A 10297-nucleotide genomic window follows, 5' to 3' on the forward strand; every position below is an offset into this window, starting at 1 on the left:
TAACAATGACGTGATGAGATACCAAGTATATCTGATAAAGCCTCTAATGTCAGTCAAGTGACAAGAAATATAACTGATAGTATGTATGACTAACCATGCAGATCCAACACAAAACTTGACAAAAGTAATCAATCCCCGCACCAATTATAGAGAAATCTTCAGTAAAGTAACAAAAGCACTGATACTCACCATGACCATAACGCAAACTACCTCACAAAAATAAGAACCAAAGACTAGGATCCCATGTCAATAAACCAAGTAGGTCCATATCCAACCAACCTAGATCCCAAATCCGGCTCCAATGGTGACCTTACAGTAGGCAATCCGACGGTAAAAATTTGGGCCGGGATCCACGAGTCGCAATTAGGTCGGGTTAGAGCTGGGGCAAGACCCGGTGAGTCGTGGCCTGCACATGGAAGCTGCATGCACTATCAACAAGCTTCAGGCTTCACAGCAACTTGGATTTGCTTGCAGGTGAGTTCCAGATCCGCTGCTACCTAGGGAAGGAGACAGCCTTCCTCACTATAGAGGGATTGACAAAGTGATGAAGCCTCCGAGTGAGGAATGCACCGTCTAATACTTGATATGGCTGCCAACAAGGGTAGGCAGGATTGGCAAAAGCAAGGATCTTGCCTTGGTTGGCACCCCCATCCAAGGTTCGAGCCCCAGAGTTGTCAATTTATCCCCTGTTGGTAGGTTGTTGAGTGTCGGAGTCTTGCGGGGCCCATGTGAACGCTGGTGAAACGTGCCAACTTTACGGGTGTCTAAGTCATCTCGAAGGCTTGATTGCGGATGCCTGCGGGTCCTACCACCTGACCACTTCAGTGTGGTAGTGTGGGCTTTGAGACGTTGCGGGGGTCTGTCTACTCCCAATTGTAACTGGCTCGGGGCCCAGATGTTAATTGGACTCTTGCCAAGGCCTGCCTCGAGTAATCGGGGCAACGGTCCATCATTATGTTCCTGGACCGGAGGGACCTGCCTCTCCCCTCCCAAATACTCATTGCCAAAAAAAAAAAAAAAAAAAAAAAAAAAACTTGATCTGGCTCGGAAATGCACTATTTCTTCTTCCACGTTGTATCATTTCCTTCCTAATGTCAATACATTGTTGACAGAGGCCTCTGATTATTGAAAGATTGCATCTACTAAGCTTTCCAGTTGTGAACATGTGAACTATTTATAGGAACGGGATGTGATATGGCCATTGAGGTTGACATGAAAAAAAATTGATTGCCAACTCATATCTTCCAGGCTCTTCTCATGCCAAACTACTATTGAAATCATTAAAACATGTTCATTAATTTAGAAGGTCATATACACTACTGTAAGTACAAGTGTACAACAAAAGGTCCTTTGCTTCTCATTATGGTAAAGATTTGTTCGCCACAAAAATGAAATTTGTACAGGAATCTATTGTGTTGAAGGTTAAACTCCACTCTTTTGGTTCATGGAGCAGACTCCTCCAAGCAATCATGATCACTCACTTGGAGAATTTCCTGTTTAGTTATGCTCAACTGATTCTTGGATTTAAATAATTAGGATTGAGAATAATAAGGTAGATGAAATTTATTTATTTTCTTCATCATTCTTCCCTATTGAATTTAGATCGAATAACAGTTGAACCTAGTGGAGTAACAAATTCTTTAACGTATTATATAATTTTTCAACACAAGACATTACTGAAAAGAATTAAAATCCAACAGTAATTAAAGGAAAATTAAAGGCAATGCCTGAGATCACACCAGTAAAATCTGTTTCATGGATATGATATGAACAAAAATTTACTGAATGCAGCAATTATACGATGATAGAGTGAAAACATCCCTCTAAGGCCCCGCCCCGTTTGGATGGCAGAAAATCATGCTATGAAATGGAAATTAATTTCATTTTCCATTTAAAAGTGTTGTTTGGTTGTAATTAGAGATTGGAAAGGAAATAAAAAAATAAAATTTAACTGGAAATTGACTCTCTCGTAAAGCCAGAAAAGAAATGGAAAATTAATTCCAGAATAATACTGAAAAGTAATGTTTCAAACACCCACATAAAAATACCAAAATCTATTTCTGAAAAAGAAAATAAATCATTTTCCTATTTTGACATTCTTACCAACCAAACGGAGCCTATGCATATAGAATAAAATAAAATCTACCAACAAGTTCTAGCCAAACTTACACCAACAAACCAAAATCAAAACCTTACAAATTCCCCCCCACAAATTACACAAAAATAAAAATCACACCCCCACACACACCAAACAATTGAAAGAAATGAAAAATTATCTCAAACTGCCTCACTTATTTCCCAGTAGGTAAAAATAAAATAAAAAATAAAAAACTTACAACAGTGAAAAGCCAAGGCACACGCTGAGAATCAAACCCCCAAACCCCACTCTTCCCAACGCAAAGGCTCCACTGTCGTCAGCAGTCTGATCGGCCGGGTCGTCTTCCGGCGAGTCAGCCGGGGAATCGGCGTCGTCGGGGGACGGCGCCGCCTTGGAACTCTTGGGAGCGTCGGCGGCTTTCTCTGGTGCCGGAGCCGGCGCCGGAGTTGGAGCCGCTCCCTTGTACAGCTCCTTGGGCGTCAAAACCTTGTTTATAGTGTATATAGCAAGGGGCTGCTGATCGATAAGCGTGCCGATGATCTTGGCCGTCACTAGCTTGTTCTTGAGGGTCACCGCCTGACCGTCGTTTTGGACGGTGAAGTCGTACTTCTCCGCTCCGTTGGTGGCCAAAGTGTTCATCAACCCATTGTTGGACTTCAACATCGGCATGGACTGGTACACCGGAGCGGCGTGGTACTCCAGCAATGCAGCTTTTCCGGGCGCCGAGAGGTTCTTGTATTTCGGCAGGAAGGCCTTGAAAGCGTCGTCGCCGGGGCAGAACACGGTCAGGCCGCCGTCGACGGCTTCGTCGAAGGTCTTGGACGCGTCGGGGTTGGCCAAGAGCGTCTCGGCGAAGACCTTGCAGCCGTGGGCCGACATGATCCCGGTGAGATTGACCTCGGCGGGGCCCGGCGTCGGAGCCTCGGCGGCGGCGGAGGGGAGGACGTTGCTGATTTGGATGACGGAGATGTTGTAGGGGAGTTCGTCGACGGACTTGACGAAATGCGCGGCGAAGGAGCCGTCGTTGTCCTCGGGGGTAAATCCGACCTTTCCGCCCTTGAGGTCGGTGATGTTGACGAAGCCGGCGGAGCCGGGGGCGGAGCCGGTGGCCTGGAACATGGTGGCAGCGAGGGCGGTGCCGTTGGTGATCTGGTGGAGCTTCTTGGCGCCGAAGTAGTCGAGCAAGACGTGGAGGGAGAGGATGTTCTTGATGGAGTAGATGGAGAGGTGCTTGGCGAGGAGGGCGGACATGGCGGAGTTGTCGACGGCGCAGACGGTTATGGTGGTGCGGTCGTTGATGTCGGCGGCAAGGTGGGTCAAGCTTAGGTAGTGGTTGAAGGTGGAGAACTCAGGGTGCTTGGCCAGCATGCTCGTGATGTTGTGCGCGTGGGCGACGGAGAAGAGCAAGACGACGACGGAGAGGACCAAGGCGCCGGCGGTGGTTGCCGGACGGAGCTGCATTGTGTAGGAACAGATCTGGATTTTGAAATTTGGGTTGAGAGAGAGAGAGAGAGAGAGGAAAGTGAGAGTGAGTGAGTTGGGGGAAAGTGTAACTGGAACCTGTCTGGTTTATGGTGGTTTTGTTTGGAGTGAAGGAGGGTTTATAAGAAAAAGGGCTTAGATGGGGAATATATTACGGGTGAAGCCACTGCGTGTTGACATGGGGTCCATTTGCTTCCATGTGTTTGTTACTTTGTGTCTGTTTTATTGTTAAGAAGAAGTGACCGTGGGTCTATCAACCTAGTAGCAAAAGTGGGAAAATGGTTCTAGGTTTTTCTTTGCTGTTGTATGATTAAGTTACACAATGTCAAGCAATTTTGGTTGAGACTTAAGAGCAAATGGGTTTCATAAAGTAGCAATAATTAGACTTTTCTTCTAGCATGAACAAATCCACTTTTGTATTTTGGTCACAAATTACTAATTAAGAGCAAGTTCACTCGTTGAGTTATTAGATCAAGGTCACTAAGTCATTGGGTTACTGAAACAGACATTCTTTACTGCTTTTTTATGTTTGTTTTCACTCTTTGAGTTTGGGTCACTAGGTCAATTTGGAAACAGACCTGTGTCAATCTGAGCCAAGAAACTAAAAATTTACCTTAATTTATTAGGTTTAACAACTAAAAGTTTTTGGAGCTTAAAGATCCATAAAACATTAAAACCGAAGAATTTTGTTCAATGACGACATGTCCTTGGGTCATGCTTGTCTAGCTATCGATACAGATGTCGCCTCTTGATTAGTGAAACTTAAAATTGAAGATCCTCACTCCTGAAATTTCAAACTAGAAAGTAAGTCGTCTTCAAAAATTAAACATAAATTATCCTAATAAGATACAGGTGGCAAGAAAGCTTTTGCCTATTTCCTGTTGGACCTCATTGTCCTCATCAATCAACTTTCAACCTTGGCACAATCAATTCGACTTTTGATTTTGTTCAAAAGCTTCTTTTATTTTTATTTTTTTGTTTCCTGTTTTTCACCGGCCTTTTACTGGTGTGAAAAATAATGCTATCTAAACCAATAGCAGCGGCAGTTACGAGCAAAGATAAGTCCTAACCCCAAAATTTATGATTTTTTTTTTTTAGTAAATAAATCAAAATGATTTTACCAATAAGGGAAAAAAAAAAAAAAAAAAAAAGACAAAGAACAAGACAACAAACAGCTGTGAAATAATGATCATGATGAAACACGTGGACCAAATCGCAGTTTAAGGGGCAAAAGAGGGAATTCAACCAACCAGCGTCAAACTTTTTCAAGGAAAACGGGAGCAAAATTAGGAACAGATCACGTGGTTTAAGCCTTAACGGCAAAAGAATCAAGTTTTTAAAACCAAACCAAACACGCATGGAATGGAATCAAGCTAACTCGCACGTTAAAAAGTAGGGACCAAAATAGATATGCTGGGGCCCGCACCCTCCACAGGCTACTGCTATCATTTCCTGCGTGCACTTCCACCACTGTCCAAAAGACCAACAGTAATCATTCGCCGTCAATGGGATTGACTTCAAACCGAAATACCTGTGCGTCTGACCGTTGGATCTCAACGACCGTGCTGCCAAGTCACGTGTCGGTGTGCGGTGGGGGTAGTTTTGTAGATTCGTTCAAGTAGGGGGGTAATTAAGGGAGATAAGGAGGTGAGTTTACGAGGTCAAAGTGCCAGGCTGGCAAGATCTAGTAAGAAAAGGCCAGGTGGACGGCATATTGTGAGTGATCTTCTGATCTTTCGTTCTAGTAGGGACAGCAGATTTCTCTCCATCCTCCCCACCGACAATCACGATGATTTTGACTACTAAGATTTTCTCTCTAATTAATTTATTAATTTATTGTTTTGCCTAGGTATATATATATATATCAAATAATTGGGGTTGATTAGCACATGCAACCACTATGAGGTTAAGTAGAGTGCACATTTATTCACAAATTTTTACAAGTTTATAAACATTACAAGCTTTTCATTTTAATATGCCAAAGTATATTAGAAAACTTGTAATGGGTGCGGTGGGTTGCTTTTGTTAGGGTTTTCTAGCCGCTGTTATTTTGTTATTCCATCCGATTTTTGTAATTTGTTGTTTTTGATGAGATTCCGTTTATCTGCAATTATGTTCGACCTATCAATCAACGTTTCCAATCTAGATATGATGTTCTTAGTGTCATCTAGACCGATTTCTTTCCTTTTACATATTTGTGCTCTTTCCATATTTGTGTTTGCTCCAATTGGCAAGTTTTTTTCCGACTATGTGCGCGATTTTTGGTCGTGGTATTTTTTGCTAGCATTGTCGGGCTTGTTAAGGGAATTTGTGCGGGATTCTCAAGTGCGGCAATTGCCACCCTACTATTTTCTTTGTTCACTCTACTTGCTCATTACACCCTACATTTTAATTTCAATTATTAAAATTACTTATGTAACCTATTTCTATTTCCAAGAATATCCTTATATGACATATCCAATTAAAAGAGATTTTTTTTAATGAAAATCTCGCAGTTAATTTATACCAATAAAAAAATTATAATATATTAAAGTTTCCTAACAAAATCATAATCTAATTTACTTCCTTTTTTTAAATTTTTTCTTTCTGCTTCAATGTTCATCTATTTCAATCTATGTCAAAAGATTAGTTAGTTAACAACTATGACTCTATGAGCGGTGAAGAAGATATTGAGATTTTTCTTTCGTGTTTTAAATTTTTACTTTCGGTGTTCACAAAAGGTATTGCAAAGATTTTGTGTAGTTAACACTAATGATTTTGTAAATTAAATAACGAATTCATGATGAAGATGTAACAAAAAGACAAAAAAATAGTAATAAATGGAAATTTGGATGGAGAAGATGAAGATTAATGTTAATAAGTAATCTTTCTATTTAATTCATTGGTTATTTTTTTATTTTTCCTTACAAATTTGGACTTTAGAAAATTAATGTACTTAGTAGTCATTTTACACTTGGGTAATATAGTCTTTCAATAATTTAAATGTTTGTAGGGTGAACTAAGAAAATAGTAAGGTGGCAATAGACGCACCCTTTGAGAAATTCATTGCTACTGGTTTGATACTAATCATGTTGGACCTTTGGTTGTTGGGAGGGTCTGCTGTTTGCATTTCTTGTGGAGGGCAATCTACATGTCTAGCTACGTTTCTAGTAATTATTACATGAAATAGACACGCATAATAAATGTTAACATACCATAATCTTACTCGTCAATTGAATAGAAATAGACTCAGAATACAAGAGTAGGTACGTACTACTATGCATATTGATAGATCTTGTCATTCATACATGGAGAATTTAGACCATCTTTTCATGAATTGCCTTTATTTTTTGAAAAATTTGGGAAACTTTCTCAATATCTTTCTTCCATGTTAATTAGAATAGTTAATTTATGAATTGGCTCAATTCTTTTAAAATCCATAAAGATCCGGATTCTCATATGAATCTCACTAAGAGCAAGTCCACAGGAGGAATCTTGCCATGACTCCACGTCAAATCTTGTCCGGCGAATTTAGGAAACATCTTGAGAAACTTTCTTACATGTTAGTTAAAATAGTTAATTTATGAATAGGCTCAATTCTTTTAAAATCCATAAAGATCCAAATTCTTAGATGAATCTCACCAAGAGCAAGTCCACTAGGAGGGATCTTGCCATGGCACCACGTCAAATCTTGTCCCAAGTGGAGAGAAATTTTCAAAATCAAGCTTCCACGGGGCTTGGGGCAACCCAACAGTAGATGACCCAGGCCACTTCCTAGGTTAAGTTGCTGACCCAGGTCTTGATCCTGACTCACCTGGGCCTCCAGTGTGGCCCAAAGGAAGACAGCTGCACAGACGCGCCATGGAAGCAGCGTGAAGGTGAGTCTCTTGTCTTCTAGCATCGAAATTATCTGACGCGCGTGGAAGAAGGATTTTTGTTGCGTAATGATGGAGAGAGAGCAACACGTCACCACCAATATTCACTTATTCATTCTCCAATTTCATTTTGTGCAGTGTAGACGTACAGAGCAAATAGAAGATAAATTTTCTTCACTTTGTGTAAACTTTGCATGTTTAGGATATAGATTAAATAACTTATGTTGAGCTATACCCCAGCAGCGTCTCTCTCTCTCTCTCTGAGCGGAGGCGAAACTAGGGCTCTCGGATGGTTTGGCTACATCCGTCTAACGGCGCGTCTGTGGACGCTGTCGTCGGACGGGATCTATTGCTCAGTAATCAAAGGTCCCTCCATCGGGGTTTTCTTGCTCCGGATCGAGGGTGTCAGTATCAGGTAGCAGGGTTGTTCGCGGTGGCGGGGTGGGTGATGCTCAGTTCTGGCAGGACGAAGTGGTGGGTTGGATGGGTTGTGGAGGCCGGATCCGGTAGTGTTCTTTTCAATTTGGTTGCACGAGGATGGTGGATGCGAGTTGATTTGCTTTGGTTTGGGGAGGGGAGTATTTCCAGTTCCGATCGGGGTATGGCGGCTTGCAGATCAACGTCTTGGGACAATTGGGTTGGTGGAGCGGTGGCTGGCGGCGATCTGTTGCTATTTTCAATCCATTTCGGTGGTTTCTCCGATGCCGGTAGAGGACCTTTGCAGGTGGTGGCCGGACGCAAGGGAGGGTTCGATGCAGGCGGGCACGATCCGTCTCGGGCGGGGGCGACCTGGTTTAGTTGGCGCCCAATGCTTGTGTTGGATTAGAACTGGGCTGGGCCCAAAACTGTGGCTGTGATATCCTTGTCTTTTGGGACTGTGTTTGGGTTTGGGCCCAGGCTGTTTTATCTTTTTTAATTTTTATTTTGCTAAGTTGTCTATGTTGGCTGTGCTTTATGCGAGCAATAAAACCCTACATTTGTTGTGTAGGACTAGTCAGGCTCTATGCCTGTGTATGCACTCTATGTGCCTTGTTTGGTCTAGGTTGGCGGTGAGTTATTTGCTTCGTCAAATGGGCGCTGCCGCCTAGTGGCAGGGTGAGACTAAATGTCGTCGGATTTACTTTTCGGCGGGAACATAGGAGGAAAGCTGTGCTAAAGTTGGTAATTGTGCTATGTTGTAATCGGGTTACATATCGAGTTATCTTTCCGCTATGTCACTGCTATTTTAAAGCAAATGGAGTAGCTAATTGTGCACTCTTTGCTAGTTGGTGCTTGTAAGAATACAAGTCTCCTGTAGAGATTTCTGATATTATTTCGGAAAATACTCTAGATGCTTATTGTGTAATAAGGGGTTTAGGCTCAATGTCCCCCCCTTGTATTCGACATTTTCATTAATCAAGACTTGAGGGCAGCCGCACCAGCCCTTTATTCAAAAAAAAAAAAAGATATAGATTAAATAGAAGATAAATTTATTTTTAAAGAAAATTTTAAAAGGAAAATAAGGATAAGGATTAAGCCGTAGATGAATTTCACATGCGCCGAAGGAGTTTATCTTGGGCCTAGGAAGCGTTTGGATTCCCATTAACACAGTCAAAAAAAAAGAAGCCGTAGATGAATCAGGACATAACTAAAAAAGTAATAGAGATAAGTTCTCCAAGAATTATTGAAGTGATAATGAAAATTTATTAATTTTTCTCTATATTACTAATGATTTTGTTGGTAGGTTTTCTAAAATATTCATCATTACTGTTTATTTAAATTATATATTTCTTATTTATAATAAATAAATTAATAGAATATTCAATGAACAATAACTGATCTAGTGAACCGGATACAACGGGTGAAAACAGATGTCCAGTGGCAGTGAACAGTGTTCTGACCTAGTGACCCAACGGGAAACTTGCTCTAATGTCTTCATTTTTGTTACCAAATTTGGTATATGCTAGAAATACTGCTATTTCAAAAAAAAAAAAAAATGCTATTTCTAGACAAGTTGATAAAACTCTTATTCAAGTTGTTTATAAAGCACAAATATGGATTAAAGCTGCTCTGAGGCAGGTCTCATATTCAGGTTGAAAGAGATTCAAAAATTCTATTAATAGACATAGTAAAATAATGTATGTGTATAATATAGAAAAAATGTATACGTGTATAATTTGGATATTTCATCAAATAATTTGTTGAAAAGTTTGGCAAAATGTCTTTAATTAATTAATTAATTCATTAGTTGTTTAATTTTAAAATATTCATTCTTGTTCATTTTTATTCAATAGTACGTGTAAAATACGAATAAAAATTATAAAAATAATGTGTAGTACATGTATAATACTTTTGACTTAAAAAATATACGAAATTTATCGAGTCCCTTAAAATAATACGAAGTGCGGAAATATTTTTGAAAAAAAAGAAGTCAATACGTGTTTTATTTGCTTATTATACGGCAAATTACTAACAGAGATAATTGATAACAAGTTAGAAAAGTTTTTTGCCCCCAGATGATCAAAATGTTGGTTCGAGACCTCAAAGTAAACTCTCTATTCTTTCACTCAACCTAGTTTTTCACTCAACCTAGTTCAAACATTTTTAGAGGAAGCCAATTTTATTGCTGATGCTATTGCAAACCGTGGACACACTTTGGAGATGTGTAGATGGTCTCATGCTTTGCCTTGTTAGGCTGCTCATGCTCTTTATTTTTGATAATTTGAATTTAGGTTGTATTAGGGTTGCCTCTTTGTAGCCTTTGGTTTGTATTTTGTAATATATAAAAAATCACTACGAACGGAGTTGAACATGGTAACTTGGGTTCTATGTTTCAATTCACTAGAATAACTCAACGACAATTTGCCTTTCCTATGCATTGTGG

The 10297-nt window shown here is 40.3% G+C and overlaps 1 protein-coding gene across 1 annotated transcript; it reads right to left on the reverse strand.

The window, feature by feature from the left end:
• Nucleotides 1-1626: 1626 nt before the first annotated feature.
• On the reverse strand, nucleotides 1627-3673 carry LOC133732132 (fasciclin-like arabinogalactan protein 1). The gene has a single exon (XM_062159601.1). It carries the CDS (start codon nucleotides 3557-3559, stop codon nucleotides 2333-2335), a length of 1227 nt encoding a protein of 408 aa, XP_062015585.1. The 5' UTR covers nucleotides 3560-3673; the 3' UTR covers nucleotides 1627-2332.
• Between the last annotated feature and the right edge of the window lie 6624 nt (nucleotides 3674-10297).

This window comes from Rosa rugosa, chromosome 2 (genome assembly GCF_958449725.1).
Source record: "Rosa rugosa chromosome 2, drRosRugo1.1, whole genome shotgun sequence".
In the NCBI taxonomy this organism is placed as follows: domain Eukaryota; kingdom Viridiplantae; phylum Streptophyta; class Magnoliopsida; order Rosales; family Rosaceae; genus Rosa; species Rosa rugosa.